The sequence below is a fragment of the Fusarium mangiferae genome (genome assembly GCF_900044065.1).
Source record: "Fusarium mangiferae strain MRC7560 genome assembly, contig: FMAN_scaffold001, whole genome shotgun sequence".
Lineage (NCBI taxonomy): Eukaryota > Fungi > Ascomycota > Sordariomycetes > Hypocreales > Nectriaceae > Fusarium > Fusarium mangiferae.
The window spans coordinates 1,508,746-1,529,183 of record NW_024573921.1 but is presented as its reverse complement, the minus strand read 5'-3'; the positions used below and the strand labels follow the sequence as shown (position 1 = coordinate 1,529,183).

General features: G+C 48.6%; 3 protein-coding genes across 3 annotated transcripts; 1 reads left to right on the top strand and 2 right to left on the bottom strand.

Moving 5' to 3' along the window:
* Nucleotides 1-511: 511 nt before the first annotated feature.
* Nucleotides 512-8,490, bottom strand: FMAN_00996 (uncharacterized protein; the record flags this gene model as incomplete). Its single annotated transcript, XM_041829786.1, has 2 exons — nt 512-7,058; nt 7,109-8,490. The coding sequence occupies 2 exons, from the start codon at nt 8,488-8,490 to the stop codon at nt 512-514; spliced, it is 7,929 nt and encodes a 2,642-aa protein (XP_041676330.1).
* Nucleotides 8,491-8,799: 309 nt separating this feature from the next.
* FMAN_00995 (related to meiotically up-regulated gene 161 protein) lies at nt 8,800-10,517 on the top strand (the record flags this gene model as incomplete). The annotated part of the gene is made up of 2 exons (XM_041829775.1): nt 8,800-8,816; nt 8,873-10,517. The coding sequence occupies 2 exons, from the start codon at nt 8,800-8,802 to the stop codon at nt 10,515-10,517; spliced, it is 1,662 nt and encodes a 553-aa protein (XP_041676329.1).
* A 3,514-nt stretch (nt 10,518-14,031) lies between these two features.
* On the bottom strand, nt 14,032-14,556 carry FMAN_00994 (uncharacterized protein; the record flags this gene model as incomplete). Its single annotated transcript, XM_041829764.1, has 1 exon — nt 14,032-14,556. One exon carries the CDS (start codon nt 14,554-14,556, stop codon nt 14,032-14,034), a length of 525 nt encoding a protein of 174 aa, XP_041676328.1.
* Between the last annotated feature and the right edge of the window lie 5,882 nt (nt 14,557-20,438).

Below are 20,438 nucleotides of genomic sequence, written 5' to 3'. Positions count from 1 at the left end.
TTTCGTGCATTTGTTCAAGATGGGTTGGAGTGGGACTCGGAGTTCCTAACTATGACGAGCTTCAACGATGCTGAGTGTTCGGAATTCCGACACTCTTGCTTAATTCAAACATTCTGATGAACACAGGTCGTTAGTATCAGCACAAGACGTCATTTCGCGTGAGGATTCCATACCACCGTTCCCCGACGTCGGAAAGAGACTGGTGTGAAGGCTGACGCTGAGGCCGATATCCGATTCTTGGTTTCGATTGGACTGGATTGAAAGCCCCAGGAAAGATACGAATCCAGCTCATACAGGACTGATGTATCAGAATTATATTGTTCTAGTTGATAGGTAACCCTCTTGTGGAGAGGCGGTGGAATAAGTTGCAACTGATAATGACTGAATTGTCCTTTCGTCTTCTTCTACAAATGACTTTTACTATGTCCAGATCATGACGCCGAGAAACAATCTACCTAACGGCACAAATCCCTAACGCCAGTTGATGCAACGTCGTCCATCATCTTCGCTTTTACCACCGCTTGAAAGACTCACGCATGACCTTCTGCTCCTTTGATCGAGTCTTCTTGCGCTCCTTGTTCTTCTCAAACTTCTTTCTCTTGTCTCTTCCATACTTCTCCGGTTGTGCCAGTGCCTCAATCTTTCTCTTGCTTGAACGCTGTTCTCTCTTGGCCCTCACCTCCTCTCGAATAGCAAGAAGCTGCTTCGAGTACTCAGCCGTACCAAATTTCTTTTGCAGAGAATCCATGAGGATCTGCGCTCTTGTCTTGAGGGCCTCGTGCCTCGTTTTGAACAGTTCGTCGTTGGAGAAAGGCGGTGCGATGGAGGGGTCAGTAAGATTGTGAAGGGGTACCAGGATAGTCTTGAAAGATGGTCGCAGGCGATCGGCTGAAGATCTCCGGCAAATCGTTTCAAGAAGCTCCATCGCAGCCACCTTTGGTGTGATGGCAACAGCCCTAGGGGGGATCTCTCGTCGAATAATGTGAGAGATCTTCCAGAACAGATGCTGAAGATCAGTCCTTCGTTGTGTCCCCTCAGCCTGCTCGACCCCCACTTCCTCCTGTTCCTCCTTCTCGTCCTGCTGATCTTGCTCCACATCATCTCCAGTCCTCTCACCTTCAATTACAGGTCGAAGAGGGAGGCGAGGAGCCAAGAAAGCAAGGACCTGGACAGCTTCCGCTCCGAGCTTCTCGTCAATGTCTCGGGTCGCCAAGACACCCAAACCAAGTCTCACCAGATTTTGCACCTTGGGCAAATCAAGTGTAAGACCATGGCTGCCGACCACTGCTTCACCAATCGCTACATCACTGGCTTGCTGAGCAAAATCGGCCAGGTATGAGCTTGTCAGTCCAATAGATGACAATTTCACCGAAGTCGATTGATGTGACAGGCATCTCAAGATGTTGGACCACATCTTCTCGCTACTGCTTGACAGAATCTTTTCAGGGAACACAGACAACGAGGCCCGGATGACCTCAAGTGCCGCCTCCAAGAGCTCTCCATCTGCCTCTCGAATATCCTCCACCTCAATGACGCTGTTGATCTTTCCTAGAACGAGCTTGAAATCCTTCTTGTTCTTGGATGCATTTTCGTCGGACTCTAGATAGAAGCCGAAAACCTGGAAGGCAAGCTTGAGAACTGCCTCATTCCCGTCCTGATCTAGCCATGTTCGCACAAGTCCGAGGAAAGTCTGAGTCCTCTCCTTGTCAGCCTTGCTGAATATCTCCTTTAGTAGTCCAGCAGCTGCAACTCGACACTTCTCGCTGTCGTCATTGGCGAGGACAAAGAATAGCGGAAGGAAACATGTGGAGGAGATCTCCTGCACGAAGTCATCTGATGATTTCATGAGAAGCAGGTGAACAATCTCCATGACAGATAGCCGGCCACCCTCTCGCTCGTATTTGAGATTGGCAACGATGAAGTTCAGTTGTTTAGCCCATCTAGCCTTCTTCTGGGGATATTCACGAATGAATTGGATGAAGGCACCTCGAGCAAGGTCACGTGTGTCCTTGTCATCATTGGTGATCATGACTGTGCCAACATAGTCCAGAGTGTCGTAAACGGCGGCGGTTTCCAGATGTCGGTCCAGAACCGACCGCAAAAAGTTGAATGTGACATGGCGGTAAAGCGGTTCAGTGAGATCGTCCTTCAACTTGGCAAGGAGCATATCAACCGCCGCATCCTTCACGACAACATCACGACGCTCTCGAAGGACAACAGCGAGCATTTTGAGAGCTGCCTGAGATAGGTCAGTTGTGGTAGAGACTGCCATGGAGATGCTCTTGGTTGCTTCCTTCACTGCAACCTTGTACAACTTGGATCCCTCATCGTCAAGGAATGGCACTTTGACAATGACAGCGAGTAGTCGGAACGCTGAAATCTTCACTTCGTCCTCTCCACCAACCATAGCATCGCCAAGTATAGGAATGAATCCGGAAATGTTGGTAGGGGTCCGCAAGCTATCGTGCTTCTTCAGTAGTGCCCTCAGAATGTCCACCGCGAAGCGGATTAGCTTGTATGTGTGCTTAGTGGTTTTGCCTCGATCGCCGCTCTTCTTTGCACCCTTTTGGACAAGGTATTTTTTAACTCGAGGGTCAAGCTTCTCTTCAACTTCAGGCTTTTGAGAATTATAGACGTCCTGAATGACCTCATAACAGAAAACGAGGGTATCGCGGGTCTCGGCGGCAGTGTTTTGCAGAAGTCCGGCCGTAATACGCGCCATTAGAGTATCAAGCTTACGAACCATCTTGAGATCAACCTTTTGCATCAGAAGCGCACGCAGTGGCTTGACCAGTTCGATAAGGCGACTGATTGAAGCGTTCTTGGCTATAAGCTCCATCGAGTCTTGACTCTTGCTGCTCTTGATCTCCTTGGTCTGGGTGGTGTAGCCCTCAGCATCCTTCTCTTGACCAATGACCCCGAAGATATCATCCATGATGACCGTTACGACAAAGGTGAGGCAATAGTCCAAGTCACCAGGAGAGCAGATGGGGGTGATTGCAACCAGAATGGAGTGCATGGTGTATGAAAGTACATGGAGCTGGTAACCTCTGGTTAAAGCTCCTCGCAACTCCTTCAGGATGAAGCCAAAGTAAGAGGAGCCGAGGATAACAGCAATCTTGACTAATGTGTCTCGAGCCATGTCACGAGCTTCGACAGACTTGCTGCGAAGAATATGACTGATATCAGTCAAGACACCGGCCAGTTTCTGGTCCATTTGGTCCGAAGGCAGCAACTTCAGAAGCCTGACAATGATCACGCCAACAGGGACACGGTAGCTGACTTCCGACTCGTCTTTTTCGTGGAGATGCTTGACAAGCGTGGGCAGGTAGGAATTAGTAACCTCGATGCTCAATTTCTCTGCCGTCGGAATAGTGAGGGGGAGTCTGGTGGTGGTTGATGATGATGCATCAACCTCATCAATCTCCATTCGCCCCTGCGGCTGATTTTCAGCTGCGTCGACAAGTACATCAGCGACCTTGCTTAGAAGTCGAATTGTTAACTTCTGTTGTTCGGGCTTGGCTTCAACATAGCCGATGTATCTTTGGAGAGTTGTGCGGTAGTGTTTCCAGTGCAGAGAGCTTGCAAGATTACCGATGGTGATAATTGCTTGAGCGCCAAGCCCATGGTCATCAACTCCATCCGCGCGACCAAAAATGAAGTGCTCAAGGAGTGGGATAAAGAACTGGGCCAGGTTCTGGCTTCCGAACTCCTTCTGCTTGTTGGCTGCTTCTAAAATATGCAGAGCCTCTAATTGTCTTGCGGTTGCAGGACTCAGGATATTAAAGAAGAAGGTTAGTTCAGCGCTGTCCTCGGCTCGATCATTCAACAATGCGCTGAGGTCAGCTACAGGTTCCCATTCAGGCATCGTTGATAGGAGATGGCCCATAACTCGAAGATACTCTCGTCGAGCTGTGTCGGATGGCTCCCGGGCTCCGGCGTAAAGAGCAGGCAAGATGACACCTCTCAAATGGATGTCAAATCCCCCCCTCGAAAGTTCAGAAGAGCATGTCGCTGCATCCATAATGAACCGCCGAAGTCCATCGGCCGAGTTGGACGAAAGAATACCGAACTCGGCATCGTCTCGAATGTGATAAGTCAAGTTGTGAAGCAAAGGTAGCCACTGCTTTGGAGTCAATTGAGTCTCCCGATCGCCCGAGATTGCACTGTAAGCTGCCAGGCGTCTGTCATAATCCGGCTCATCGATTCGCCCCTCTTTGAAAGAATTGAGAGCTGCACAAAGACCAGCAACTTCCTGGAGGCTGTTATCCTTCCCAGCGATAGCCAGCATAGCCCTTGAAAGTGATTGTCTGTTTTCGCGATCTTTGAAGTAACTGAAAAGAGAGGATATAGTGTCGTAAACATTGTCGAGAAGTGCTTGGTTCTCAAAGGCAGTGGAGCGAGTCACATACTCCTCAACAATGAGCAAGATTCTGCCCTTGAGCTTGGGGCTGACTCTCCGTGGAGGTTGATTCAGAAGGAAGATGGAGATCTCAATCACTGCTTGAATGTCCTCGGTATCCTGAACGATAGGAGCCATGGTCAGGATTGTCTCAACACAGGCCTCCATTAAGTCATTACTGATCCCGGACATGTCCAGAACAGTAGAGATATGTGATAAAATTGTTTTCGCGTTGGTGTCGAGAAGGTCTGCTTTGATAACCTCGTTGAACTCGGACTCCTGTGCAGGTGCAGTAGCAAGTTTGATCAAGTTTCGAATTATAGTAAGAACATGAATCTTGACTTCATCCTTACCCTTCTCAATTGAAAGACATTCAATAACTTTGGGAAGAATACCCTCAGGAACCTTGCTATGTGGTGCAAAGAATAGGGCAATTCTGGGGAGTACAGACCAAGTAGCGAAAAGTTGCAGCATGCCAGAAATCCCCTGTGTTGTCTCGCTGGGCAAATTTTCTAACCTTGGGGCCACAACATCCTCAAGAATGATATCCTGGTATGGTGCCCATTGGAAGGATTGAGCGTTTTGGAAAAGAGCGATCAAACATTTTAAACCAGTTGATCGAATGACCCTGAGAAGAGACTGCGTGCTGGCCTTCTCTTCCTCCTCTTCGCTCTCTGGGCCCATACCCTGTGTGCTGAGTTGACGGCAGGCAAAAACAAGGCAGTACAAGACAGCGTTGAGGAGCGTATCCAGATACGGTGTGGCCTTGGTGCCAAGCTCTGATATGACGGAGGAAATCATATTGAGAAAACCAACTTGCTTCCTGATGGGAAGGATAGGCTCCTCGAAGATCGACTTTGAGGCGCCGACAACCTTGACATCTTTCAGCTTACCCGTGGCAATGTCCAAAAAGCTCCCCATGTCTTCGACGCTGAGATTCCGAAGGACTGCCAAACGAGTGGCCTGCAAGCCATGCCTGCCGCTTGCTGCACCCTTCTTGGAAATTGTACGGCCGTAAAGCAACCTAAGGAGAACAGGCATCAAATCAGCTCTGTGCTCTGGCTTGATTGCGTTCTCGTCTTGAAGGAAGACTGTGAGCTCGTTTTTGAAACGAGCTTCGTCTAGAAGGAACTCTAGGTTTTCCTGATAGGTCTTGATCGCCTCCTGTTTCCAGGCGAGTATGGCCTTAAGGGTAACCTTCTGGACCTCAACATCACCATTCTCCATCAGTTGCATGAGTGCGGTATAAACCTCTTCATGTTGGTACAAGACCCGGGGGTTGATGAACTGTGAAAAGACACTGAGCATAGCCTTGCGATCAGCGAGAGACCAAGTGGCACCCTCGGAAACATCTTGATCGTTTGCTGAATCAGGGGTACGGTCTTCACTTGCCCAAGCCAAGAAATGTGGCACAAGGAGCCGCGATCTCCTCTCTGCAATCGAGGGAATCGCGTTAAACACTTTCAGCGCACGAGACCTAGAGTTTCCAGCGACTGTTTCCGCAGTTTGCTGCTTGTCGTCGAAATTCTGTAGCATCAACTCATCAGGGCGGTCGATAATATTTTCCACCTCTGCTGCGACTTCTTCAAGTCGACGCAGGTTGGTGCATTCGAAGTCGGAAACGAAGGCGGGACGCGAGCTTTGGGTTTCAGGTTGTGAGGGGCCCCAGCGAGCCGAGGGAATCTTCAGCCAGCGGAAAGCAACCTCACAGATTGCCTCCTCTCCCGCCTTGGTCTGTGTGATCTGCTTCATAGTCTCCACCGAATCATCCCACACAGGCGACAGCTTGACTGTCAGCATACCAAACAAGAAAGCAGGCACAGCTCGTTGCAGCCAAGAGCCTTCCTCAAACGAAGCGTAATTCTGACCTAGCTTGCGAAGATGCATGGCGATTGTCCTTGTATGCGCAAGACTTAACGGAGTCTCCTCGGTCTCTATCATAGTCTCGACAGCGTTCCAGTTGTCTGGCGTCGGGCCAAGTGCTTTCAGCAAATTCAAGGACGCCAGCCTCAGATCGTGGGATGGAGAACTCAGATTTTCGATCAACGATCTAGTCACCGGGTCCTCCTCGGTGGATGAGCTATCGCTACTGGTACTGTCTTGTCTCCGTGCAATTTCCTTACTTTGAAGGATCTCTTCGTACGCGAGATAGGCATGCAGAAAGCTTACTGACTGGGAGAAGCGTGGAACTGCAGCTCGTAGCAGGGGGCTCAGGGTAATGTCGACAGAGCCGGCGGCCTTGCTCATACGAAGGTAAGCATGGAATCCTTGACCAACAATAAAATGAACCTCGTCGGATGCCAGGGTAGATGAAGGGCGAAGGGCGAGCTTCAGTTTCCGGAGCAGGAGTTCGGCGATACGAGCATTTGTTGATGGGTGAACAGCCGTCAACTCAAGTATCTGAAGAAGAGCCGAGTATTTTGGCAAGCATCTATCCCGCCAAACTTGAGGATCTTTGTTATAAGGCCCCCGTTCGGGAAATGGTGAAATCTCTAGGCGCTCGAACTTGGAGACAATCTGATCCTGCCAGCCTTGTGGCATTCGGCAACTGTCTTTCTCACCAGCTGGTGGGAAAGCACGGTTTTCAATCATCTTTGGTAACAGAATACAAATCATGTCCTCATTAGGATCCTCTGACCAGTGGTTCGTAATAAATCTAACACAGTCAGCAAATATCCAGAAGCATCTCTCATCTCGAATGCTCACCTTTGAAAATCGTTACGGAAGAGACTTCCAAAGCGCCGGGCATCCAGCTCGCAGAAGTAAGAGCAAAAGGGGATGAACCACTTCATGAAGGGCTCCCTGCTCAATGATTGGGTAAGAGGAACAATATGGGGTATCAATGCATCAATGGGTGCATGGTGCCAGACAATGGCAATATTGACGATAACAAATTTCCAAACAGCACTTGCGGCATCATGTGGCACTTCCAGACCAGCTTTTGTAACCTCAGATAACAGCTCGACAAAGTTCTTAATAAGTGGTGCCCAGTCCGTGAGGCGATTTCCTTTCCGAACACCAGCCATGGTACCGTATATCCGAAAGAGAGGAACCGATTGCCACTGGCGATCAGCAGGAGACAAACGCTCCATATTGGCTCGAATGGTCTCATGGACCCCGGTAGCAAAATCTCCAAAAGTATCAGCAGTCGCGTGGTGGATAACACTGGTGAGAACGCCACAAACGACATCGGTCCAAGTGGTATCTTCGGTGAGAGTTCGCTCCCCCTCGGGAATTGCATCAACGAGAGCAGCGAAAACAGCCGGGCCAGTTGAGTGGATGATATTATCAGTACCCTTGATTGCTTCAGCAAACATATTCATCAATCCGTCTTTGTACAAGGTAAACTGGCGGTCATCCTTGATACTCAAAAGATCATCTCTCGCGCATTCAACCAGGCGCTTCAAAGCTGTCTCGCGGTGAGAGGGGGCTGCCGCTTTCTTGATCAAGAAGCTAAGGGCTTCGGCCGCAAATCGAGCAATATGGGGGGGGTGTCGTGACTTTCCGAGAAGGGGCGCCATAACATTGAAGGTTGGTCGTAAGTCTGGTACGAGAAGTTTCGACAGGTACTTGAATAAGAAGGCGAGTGCGCCAAACGTCCACTCTATAACATCGGCATCCTGGGGCTTCGCAGCAATAGCCACAATCAAATCCAAACTCCTGCCATAATGTTTCTCAAATCGAACTCCCAGATCATGCGAGAAGGCGGTGAGAAGATCCAATAGGGGCTCCAGAGCTTCCTTATCCTGTCCTGCTATGAAATCGGCCAACAAGTCCATTATCCTCTGTTCGAAGTGGAGGAGTTGCGGGAGGCTCTCGCATAGCGGCCAGACCTTGGTCTTGAACGCAGAAAACGGTTTCGAGACATTGAGTTCTCCCCATTTCTGAAGCCCTGTCTGGAAATAGGACGTCGTGGTGGAAAGGTCTTCGGTATCGAGGTCATGACGGCGAACCTTTCGCAATGGTTGGAGCGAGTTAAATTTGGATATTTTCGTAGTAAAAGACTCCCATCGGTGGTTCTTTTGATGGGGTGTTGAATTTTTGTTCTTCCGCGCCTTGGTGATGCGCCCTGACGAGTTGGACGGCATCTTGGCGGTATGACTTTGTGGAAGGACAAAATTCTCACACTTGAAGATCCAGATCTTGGTGCAAAAAGAGCTTCACATACCGCGAAAAAGCGTCCCGCCAAAACTTTTTTGCCGGCTGATGAGCGGTAAAACCGATAAGGCAGCGCTAATGCGGGAAGCCCCGCTCCAACCAATCATAGGCGCGCCGCATTCTCTTATCTTCCTTAAGCTCAACGCGCATCTGTATGCACTTTCATCATAGCTTCTTCCATACATTGCCTGAGAGAGAAGTTATCGTGATAACCTCAATATATCAGAACCACAACCAAGATGGCTGCACCAAAAATGTAAGTTACGACTCCCACTCATTCCTCACTTGTACAGACTGACAATTCTCATGCAGTATTGTCTTGGGCAGCCTCAATGGCCAGCTTGAACCGGCGTTCAAGAAGCTGGCGACATTACACACCAAAAACAACTTCTCCATGGCCATCCTCACTGGCGATGTCTTCAGCGCAACCCAAGATGATGACTCTGTGAATGCGCTTCTAGACGGGACTATCAAAGTCCCTCTACCAACGTATTTCACCGTCGGAACCCGCCCACTTCCACCTCGTATTGCTGCTAAGGCTGAAGCCGAGGAGGACATCTGCGAGAACCTACATTTCCTAGGCAAGCGCAGCATTACCAAGACATCTGATGGTGTGAGAATTGTCGCATTAGGTGGCCAACTGGACGCCAACCTCATTGCAGGACTATCTAAGGAGCAGCACCTCCCATTCCACACAGCGGATGACGCAAAGAGCCTACGCGGCGCGAATAACGCTGATATTCTCCTGACTTCAATATGGCCAGCAAGTATCTGGACTGGCTCTCAGGTTGCGCTCGATCCCACAAACCAAGCGTCACTCACCGTTTCGGACAATATTGCAGAACTATGTGCAGCGCTCAAACCGCGGTATCACTTGACGGCTTCGCCAGAAGCCTTCTTCTATGAACGAGAGGCTTTTGTTCACCCCACCGAAAAGGAAACGGACGGCACCTGCGTCACTCGGTTCATTTCAATGGCTTCTTTCGGCAATGACGCCAAAGCAAAGTCTTTGTACGCTTTTAGTCTCAACAAAGGAGATGCTTCAGTACCCCCCGGTGCGACAGCCTCGCCTTTCAACCCCAAGACTAAGAAGCGTGCACCTAAGGATGATTCTTACAGCCGATACGGGGGCGATGATAACAGCAGAGGCCATAGAGGCCGACGCCAGAAGCAGCGCCATCGGTCGCCACCCCCGGGTCCTGATCGATGTTACTTCTGTCTCTCCAATCCCAACCTATCAGCCCACATGTGCTGTAGTATCGGCGACGACGCCTACATCTCCACGGCTAAAGGACCTTTGCCAACCTCGAACACATTTGCAGAGCAAGGCCTTACTTTTCCAGGTCACTTGATCATCATTCCACTACCACACAACCCTACAATACCTAGCATCGGTCCTGTCACTGATCCCACAGGAGAAGCCGCAAAAACCTACAACGAAATGACACGATTTCGAGAAGCTGTTCAGGCAATGATTGCCTCCAAGAGCTCACACAAGCTCGGCGTCGTGACGTGGGAGATCAGCCGAGAGCGCAACGTTCACCTTATCTGGCAACTAATGCCCCTCTCGGCCGATCTCATTCGCAAAGGCGTCGCGGAAGCCGCTTTCAAGGTCGAGGCGGAGAATCAGTCTCTTCCAGCATTCACCGCTCGAGAGCTCACACTCGAACAGCAGGCCGAGTCAGGGGGTGACTTCTTCCGCGTATGGCTCTGGGCGGACGATGGCGAGGACCGTATTAAGGGCAAAGCCCTCGTCATGCCTCTGCCCTCAGACATGCGCTTCGATCTTCAGTTCGGACGGCGTGTGCTAGCTAAGCTTCTTGGTCTTGAAAGTCGCCTGGTATGGAAGGATTGTGAACAGACCGTCGAGGAGGAGACAAAAGACGTCGAGGCTTTTCGGGCGGCGTTCAAGGAATGGGATTTCACGCTTCAAGAGGGCGAAGAAGCTGCGGCTTGAGTTCTTTGGGTTTTGGCACGGGCGGCGTTCAAAAGAAACTGGTCTGGGTAGAATTTCTTGATTTGAGGGGCGTTACTTTCTCCTATCTAGGTAGGAAAGGCAGTCTTAAGAGGATAAAATTAGAGATGTAAAGGAGGTTATATGAGACCTCTATTGCCAGGCTGTTTATCTCGAAGAGCACCTCTCTCGATACACAGGTAGCTAGGGCATAGGCCAGTCCCACCTTTGTCTATGGTTCCAGCCGGGCTATAATCCTGAGACCGGTAAAGAGAATGTTTCCCTGCTTTTAATCACCCGGGTTAGGCGGACCTACCTTTGCCTCTGTCTTTATAGGCCTCCTCGCAGCCCGATGAGATAGACCTACAGCAACAGCCCTTATCGCACTCGGCTGTAGAAGCCTCTTCGTCGCGGCCGACTTCAGCGTCATCTTCACAGGTTGACAAATCTCGATAATCAGCTGTCTTTTGAGCCCTTAGAAGAGTCCCTATATTAGCCACCAGACGAGACGTGCTATTCTCTACGGTTGTCTCCGGTGGCTTCCTTTTCGCAACTTGACCCGACGGATCAGATTGTTCTAGGACAGGTTCTTTATCTTCCTGTATAACTGGTCCTATTATATATATTTTGACCTGTTGAACCTCGGCAACCGGTAACCTCCAGTTCATATGAGAGGCCGTAGACATCTTCCTTGGCCATGTGGGCATTGAATATATATCTTATATCTCTTGGCACTTAAATATATACTTTATAATCATATTAGAGAACTTTTACAAAATCTACCTTCACTCTGTTTATATAATATTAATTTCATTTCTAATATTTAACCTTATTACTTGACTTATTAAATGTTTTTAAGTTATATCTTTAGATATAACAGTTAAGTGCCAAGCACTAATAACTTTCTATCGTTCTGCGAGGCAACATCATGTCTACAGAATAACCGAAGATATAGTAAATATTAAGGGTATAATAAACTGATATAAATAAAATGAGACGCAAGAGTTCTTGGATCAATTGTGAGCTGTAACGAGAATTTTGTAGAATTTTATTATCAGAGTGAACTATTAGACCAAGTTTTAAAACAAAATGGCAGGAGTTGGACGGAGTATATAGAAAATTAATGACATATATCTTATGTACCTATTCATTAAGAGGGAAGATGATAACAATTCATGTTCCGCAATTGCGGTTTTGTCTGAGAAGACTCTTATTCATTCATTCGTGGACAGGAGCTTGGAACACTCAGAAAGAATCAAGCTTATATACACGCTTTATGAGGAAAAGTACTACGTAGTTACTCCTATTGTGGCGTCTTGGAAAGTTCTGCTGTACAATTTCCGCTATTCGGACATTTGCTGTGGAGCTCAATGGAACCTGGTATATCAACCGAGAAGCGAGCGTCTTCGAATGTCAAAACGCAGCCCCGGCTGAAGGGGTAAAACCAGGTTTAAAGCAACGGTTACCGAGTTGACGCAAAATATCAAGAGTCAGCATCCATGCTCCAGCCGCAGCTGTGGAAACAAAGTCACGTTTCACTGGTAGGTTGCTGAGTAACTGTCGTGACTACAGTATGTAGGTATATGCAGGCTTCAGTCGAAGCTCGTCCAATATCATCCGTCGTGTATCCGACCCTTGCATATTCGCAAATGCTGTCTAACACAGATGTGTTTCTATCAATTCAATACTAAGCTTCATTAACTTCAGATGCCTGTTCTACATCCATTGAGTAGCGGATATTGCCTAGACCGTGTGTTTCTGAGCTAGATGTTGTTTGACTATGACCTCGTGCCTGGATTATCTAAATTTGAATTATTCGATAGGCACAAACTTGAATGCAGGGTAACATGTGCATGCTTATTCTGATTCGTGGTGGTACTTCTTTCACGTGGCTGTTGCGGAATGGAAGCATGAAGCTCAATGTCGTTGTGTTAGGTTTGCCCTGTGCTCAAACAACACAAGGCAAACAACCGTGTGGTTTCTGCACTCGTATAACGACTGACCACCTAAATAGATATATGCCATGCTGTACTACGGGCAACTACGCTGAGTAACTGAATATCATATCCGTCAGGCACGTTAATAAGCCCACATTGTATGAAAAACTTGTCTGCGTTTGTGGCTACCCAAGACGAAGCTAACGTCTAGACCCTGAATATCTTGACCCTGAGCTACCCTGTATTTGGAACATTGTTCAAGATAACTTCGCCAACGCTTGGATCTTTTTCAGCAGAAAGATGGATTAATCCACTGTCCACTGGCCACAGTCATGGGTCGGGACGATGAGAATGACTTCCGAATTCTCAGGAGTCGCGGCAGGGCCGGGGACGACGATTTTCGTAAACGCCCTGATCAGAAATAAGACCTTGTCTGCATGTACTCCTTCACATCATGAGGAGTGAAGTCTCAGTCTCAGTCCAACCAGTTGGAAAGCTTGGACATGTTTTTCATTTCCGCCTTTCCGCCAGGTCCGTGCTTCTGGAAAGGCAAGCTGCGAACGTCTTCACTCATCGTTAAACCTTGAGATGGAGACATATAACGCAGGGGTTAGTTAAAGGTAAGACTGTGTATAACCGTGATAGTGCAAATTGTCTATGCTGAGCATGAATCATCATGCATAAGTCTGACTGGATTCGTTGACGAAAGAACACAACAGGCATGAACTAAAAGATCGAGGCTCTAACTCTTGAGGACAGTGACATGGTGCAGGGTCTTTCAGCATTTTGCGACAAAGCTAATAATATTGTAGATTCCAATTGACTTATAAGCATATAAATGCAAACACAGCGATGTCATTGCATGTCATGTAGTATGACAGTGACGTGTGTGAAGCTCGGATATTGGGCCAGGAACTTGGAAGTTATGGTATGCGGAACACTGACATAGCAAGACATATAATGTAATGCAGTGCTCAAGTCTACGTCTACGTCTACAGCCTCACTTCAAGAACCCACTCTATTAACTTCCTGGTCAGGGAAATGAGTGTGTTGACTCGTAGAAAGGGACTAGAAGGTGCCAAAAATGAAGGTTGGTCGATGCTTGTACTAGCAACCATAGCTCAAGTGTAGATCGCCTGAGCAACAATTCAAGGATCAAAGCTGGGGAGAGCTTGAAGACAAAATGACAAGGACAAGCCGGAGAGGGAGTCTTGAAAGTCAGAATATCTTAGTCGAGGCCCCTAAAAAAGAAAGAAATCGTGATAAAGGGAGAGGAGGCGTCAAAATATGGTAAGCCGCCTTTTCTTATTGTGACATGTCGTTGCCGATAAAGAAAAAAATAAAACAAATTAAGATATGGATCGTACCTAGACTTGATGTTTGCGCTAGGGTCTCTTTTGGCGCCTTAAAATCCCAGGAGCGTGGGTCGATCCACTAAAGTAGAAAGGAGCTCGAAAAGAAGACATAAGACATAGTTAATACAACACAACACAATACAATACAGCTATGGGTGACTGATGAATGAATGTGTCTAAGAAAAGTATCTATATCTACCGGGAACAGTAATAGCTGAGATCAAATCAGTCCTTCAATACCTTCCTAGAATAGTCTTCCTCATCTCGAGTGCCTAGGTTGGCTTTAGGCAAGTATTGCATAATAGCCTTGTCTGAGACGGCATCAAAGGCAACAAAACGGTGCGAGATCTTCCATGTATCATCCCTCTTCTCGAATTGGTCTATGTATCGGACCAAGAAAGTAATCCAGGTCTCTTGGCCATCGGCCTCGTTGACTGTTGTGGCGGTGCAGTATGTCTCAGCACTTGCGGTTGTGCCATCCGGTCCAAGTGCGATCAAAGACTGGCCTATTTGATGATGCACAGCACGTGTCGAATCAGAAGCAGTCATTGTGTCATAAAAGTCCTTTGCAGGTCCATTGAACGAGCCATGATTGTCGATGGCATCTGGGTGATAAACAGATTGGACCAGATGGCGGATCTTGCGATCGGCGCCACGAACGAACTTGTAGATTACAGAGCGAATCTCATCCTTATCAACGATAGATTGGAGAGATTGGCTAAGTTTAGCGTCCGCCAATGATGAGGCCATTTCGAACATAGGAACGATTTAAAGGTGAGAAGTATGTTGGGTTGTCAATACCTAAGGTTGGCAAGATATCTGGAAATCTACAAAGTGGTCGGGAGTCTCGGATACCTACTACTTATCCACCTTCATCTGGATGTTCACGAAGCAAAATGGAAGAGAGCCAGAGGTAGCAAAAAGTGCACGTGACGGCGCGTTGGACCCATAGAAAAAGAAGAAAAAAGAAGACGCGACACGCTTCCTATTTGTTTACTTGGGAAACCGGGTGCCAATTATCACCCTTCATTACCCCACGACGCTGGAACTGGGAACATGGTACTGATTGCAACTGCGCCGTAACGAGCACTCGCGACTCTCTGTGCCCATGTCAATTCTCTAACAGAATTCTGCACGCTCCATCACACCATCACATTAGTGAGGGAACTTATCGTCGCGATTACCCCTCATTCGACGGTCAGGAGACGCCTTCGTGTTGAAGTCTGGTAAGGCTCAGGGATGGTGAGCCTCTGGTAGCGTCGGGAGGGCTTTGAGGAGGGGTGACGTGGTGGAGTCTAAGTCGTGAGTCCATCCCACATTAGGAGATGCTAATGGATCCTCAGACGAGCTGGAGAGCTGACGAGCAGCGGACTATCCACTGATGCGAAGCGATTGGGTCGCTGAGGGCGACTCTTGTAAATTATGGGGGTTTGGCTGCAGCTCACCACAACGTGGAACCCGGCTTCTGCAGTATCATTCGTCTCTGGGGAGATGTCAATCAAGTTAAGTAAACAATAAAAGCTAAGGTGAGATGGTACCATGAGGTATCCGTATAGCTACTAGCCTACGCCGTCGCATCTCGGTCTCTGATAGCTGGTAAGTGGCAGCTAGAGGTGGACTATTGGGGGAACCCAAAGCTTGCGAAGCCGCTGCCCTTGGCTCTTCTGAGTCTGCTTACCCACGGGCCGCAATGCAAGGGAATGCAAGTTCTTCGATAGCCATGGTTATTGGGCATGCGCAATGGCCTACGATGAGGCTCGGCTTAGACAAGCGGCAGTGTGCGCGTACCGTGATCTGGGTCTAGAAGGGCGGTTATTACCCGTTTGCGCAGTTAATTATTCTGACCACTCTGCCAGTGCGATGACGATGTTTTAATGAGAGAAATACGGTCACGGCCAAGAATGACGTCGAATCTTGAGACGGTGCCAGGAGGGAGGATCGGGAATTAAGGTCGTGGATCGACGATAAAGATACTGTGCAGCGCGCACTTGGGCCATGTCCTCCTGGCCGGGTCGTCCAAGTTCAAGAACTCTGGGCACTTACTGATACAGGGAGTTTTGACAGGCATTGGCATACTGGGTGCAAACGGCCCGTCAATCTGCCAAAGGTCGACCCGATATAGCGACAAGAGGTTAATGTATGTCTGCTCGAATCCGTTATAGCATGAAAGGATAAACCTGGTTTTCAGCTGTGTTATTGTTCGCTTTGGCCATTGATAATCCCTCGAGAGGCTTTTAGACGCCACCAAACAGGAATATTCCCCGCTCACGAAGCAGAGCGATGACTTGATTGAGACAGTCTTTTCGGGACTGAAATCGAGATTGGCGATCTTGAATTGATTAAGAAACCTGCCACAGCTCGTTTTGGTACTGCTAAGGCAGATCGAGGCTGATGAGGATGGCTGAAGAATAGTCCAGCCAGGCAGTGTCTCGTCATCGCATGTCACTAAAAACACGCCATTTATTTTGGCCCAACAGCGACACCATTGAACCTTCATAACAGTCTAAGAATTCTTCAAGTGTGGTACCCTCGGACAACAAAGATCCAACGAGCCCACGCTGTCGGGAAGGCTTGGACCAAGCAAGATGGAATTATTCTGCATTGACAGCCGAGTTTTGAATCTTGGTGAGGTTCAGGGAACAGAGGCAAAAATATAGCGATTGACATAACTCCACCAAACATGATGTAGATTCGTAACGGTTACTGTACTTCTGGTGGAAACTGACCGGAAAGAATGGAGTCCCCATCCTTAGGTGGTTTGATATGTGGAAGCTAAGAAACGAGCAAGCATAGGCCATGTATAAAGAGACCAATGGGTCGAGCCTGTTACTATGAAACCTGAAGATTCGTGTATAACCCAGGCCGAAGCTCTGTTTCTGATTCCGATATCAACTGATGATGTTGTGTCGATACAACATTGACCAGGGCCATTGCTGAATTCTCGAAGCTGAGCCGCTGCATATCGTGTTGCCCTCAGTCACACTGTCACAAGGTCGGAGCCGCGCACTCAAAAAGCTGTATCTTCCAGGTACGAACAATGCAATGTAACCAAAGAACTGGGTGGTGTGGGTTGGATGCAGACAGCTTGATGCCAAAAGCGGTTTGAAGTAAACAATTGACGCTTTTTTTTTCTTCCCTTCAGTCGCGTCAAGACGCGGTCTCAAGATGTCGATGTTAATTTTCCATTGGAAGATATGAGATTATTCATACAAAATGAAAGACCACGGGTCAGACTTCTCCATCTCTTCTAACTATTCTCAAGGTTTTCAAAATAGCATCTGTAAATCGCAGTTGATGCTGCTGGGCTTCTCATAGACTGCGCTGAATGTCATCAACCAACCCCCAGCTTCCCCTCACATCATTCTTCCATGGCGGCAGGGAAGGACCCTGGTAAACCTTGTGAAGAACAGGGAGGGTTGCTGCAGTGTCAGCGATAGCATCAGCTTGGCAGCGGAGGCTGTGCTTGGTGAGAGTAAAGGTGAAGCCCGTGTGAGCTAACGACAATAGTGATGGTTTGACTGAGAGCTTTGTTTCGAGAGGAGGGGGCAGCGGCTACCGGCAATTAGTATTCTACGTCTTTAGCAATCAGAAGCTAAATGTTCAGCCCTTTCTTTGGGTCAATTGAGCAATCATGGCGCATGCATGGCTGAATATCGTATCGGTTAAAGTCAATTCTTATTGTCTAAAAAGATCAACATATCTTTCAGTGAGGGGAAGTTTTTAGCACACCAACAAAGACGACAAAGAAATCAGACAAAGAAACCGTCTCAATGGACTCGAGCGTCTCGAAGAAACAAAGATCCATCGATGATCGTCCCGCTGGGGCCACAGGTTTCGGACCTTCGAATGCCGAGGACAGGACGTAGAGATGGATCGCATCCCCGATACAAACTACGAGCACTCATACAGAAACACAAGGCTGTATGTAAACTGAACAAGGGTGTGAAGCGAAGGAGCCACGATCAGCAAACAGGTTCGTTCGTCACATGGCGCTCCAGCTTTGCCATTGGACGAGTTGGTGTTGGAAGTGAGCAGTCTGACTTTAGGTGTAAGAGGACTTCTGACCTTGGCGTCGGAGACCCCGCGCAAATAACACCTGCTAAGGTGCTGTCGCCATCGATAGCGCTGAATACAACCTCGAGATAACCTGTTCCGTCTGTATTGGTTCCTATCTCGGAAGAGAGCAATGCAAGTTGCTCGGGGACTATTGTTGGAGAATGTTGCCCATCAGCTGATGTCCACACAAAATTGTACTCAGTACTCGGAGCCTGCGAACGAAACGCCTCCCGAAGGAATTCAAGGGTCCGGTCCCTTGGCCAGCCTTTCAAAATCTATACGAGTATTGAGTCTTCAGAAGGTTTCACATGACAGCTGTCGCCCAACTGTCTGCATTCCTCGCGCTGTCATGCACACGTGGGTGACCAACAATGAGTAAAGTCAAATACCTGCGATGGAAAGCCTGGAAGCCGCTTTCATCCTCCACAAGCTGGGCATATTTCGGAAAAGGTACTGCGATCATCTTTGAATGGTATCAAGTCCGATAGGTAGGCATGTGCTCCGTATTATCTGCAGCAAAATTATGTACGGACAGACTCGGACTGATCTGCAAACCGAATCTAACTCTTGGATACTTTTGCAACAGTGCAATGCTCATGCAGTACCGATCCTATTCGCAAGCTTCAAGGCATTGGATATCTGACTTGATCAGCAGTGGGACGTTCGGGTACCTGATCCCTGCTGCAAGTCAGTCGTATGCTACAGTATGTAGGATGTATGTAAGTTGGCGACGCGAAGGCTGAGCTGCAATTGCAAGCATGAACTGCCCTTTTTGGGCTCTTCTCTGTTCACCCCCACCTCGCTTGTTCATTCATGGAGTTGCCTCTGTAGCTTGTCTCCAACTTCTCTATCTGGACACTAGCATCGGGCTAGACAAGGGTTGGATCTTGCTTCTGACCCAACAACGCTGCGTTAATTGATCGTAACCTTGCACAACTCACAATGCCTTGCATTCACTCAGGAACCATCATGTCATGTAATTCTCAGCCCAGTCCAGTCGAGTCAATCGTCGCGATTCATCTCATACTGAGAATGCGGATATGTCTCTCGGAGGATTCCATGTGATGATTGCACTGGGCCTCGATGGCTTGAACTTGCCCTTTTCAACAAATAGAGAACAACATCAGGCTGAATAGGGAATCGCTTTGAGTCTTCTGAATCGCCAATTCACCATTGTCATTCGTCGTGCTCGCTGTGGAACCGCTGTGTTTCTGAACAAGGGCCCTAGTCGTAGTGTGACTGTCTCACAAGGAGAAAAGGACCCTGAATTTTCACAGAGACAGACGGCTCCATCCTCTTTCAATTTCCACGGAGCCGCTTCGATTGACTCTTGCCTTTAACCTGAGCCGTGGCCACTGGCCTAAGTAAGCCGAGTATTCTCTACAAGGACATGCTCTTCAGCAAAGACGGTCGAGGCCTCGAGAGGCGTCATTCTCAAGAGCCTTCAACGGGCGCCGGCGGCTTCATAGTTGAGGAACCCAGTACAGGGAACAACCCCCCAGTTGCCGACAGGGGGCCCAGGCAACCGAGAGGCGCCGAGGCTGCTAAGTTCCCGGGGCACGATGATGAACGCATTGAGCATACGGATAAGTGAACACACAGTAGCATCCCATTTAGCATAAGCATAGACCAGGCATTGAAACAACAGCGTACACGAGGCAAGCGGACAGGGCTGTTAAGGTGACAAGGACGGATATCTAGATGTCCAGTGCAGAGTCGAGGTCGACCAGGGGCCGAAGCGTTAACGGCTCTTTCTGTTACAGTCGAGGCAGTTTTTCAAAACAACAAGAACCGGTTTTGGCGGTTGGACCAAGATCCCAGTGGGCGGTTAACGTCATGCTTCAGGGCACTCAAGGCACGCACGAATACAGCTGGAGCTCCAATGCTAGATCCCCCGGAATAGAGACCAGCAGCACGGTTGTCAATTGTGCGAATTTCGACATGGGAAATGCCTGCCCCAGGTGCCAAAGCTGTGTGCTATTCCTAGCACAGAATAAAGACCCGGCACCAAAGAAAGGGAGGCGACATTTTGACATTTGAATTGGAGCAACAGAATGGAGACGTTGGGGCCTTTTACTTTTTCCATCCGAGACACAGGTACAATAGTGTGATTACAAAGATGCTGAATTGAACGTTTGGGTACGAAACACTATGGAAATTATTATGGACTTGACAGCGGTCTTGTCCAAGGGAGGGAGATTCACCTACGCAGGGAGAGATAGCTCACGGTGAGAGTGAAGCTGTATCCATAGCCGTAGGACAGTCGACTCACAAATCACTCTATTCATCTGACTCGTTTCTACGTTCCGACCTGACACATCTTACACATCCATATTAAGTCTCTACCGCCAGTGTCACTCTTGCTGTCGCTGTCTCAACCTAGTCGCGGAGGCACGTCGTAGTTCCGAGCTCCTGGTGGCCACCGAGCATCGAGATTCTCAGACAAGAGGTTCCTTTGTCTGAGTTATATCGGGGTCCTCATGCCACTGGGGCCGCTGTTTCTGGCGGAGCGACAATCCGTCAGGGAACTGACAAAGAGCTGACTTGAACTTGACTTATTGTTGTCTAAACTCGAG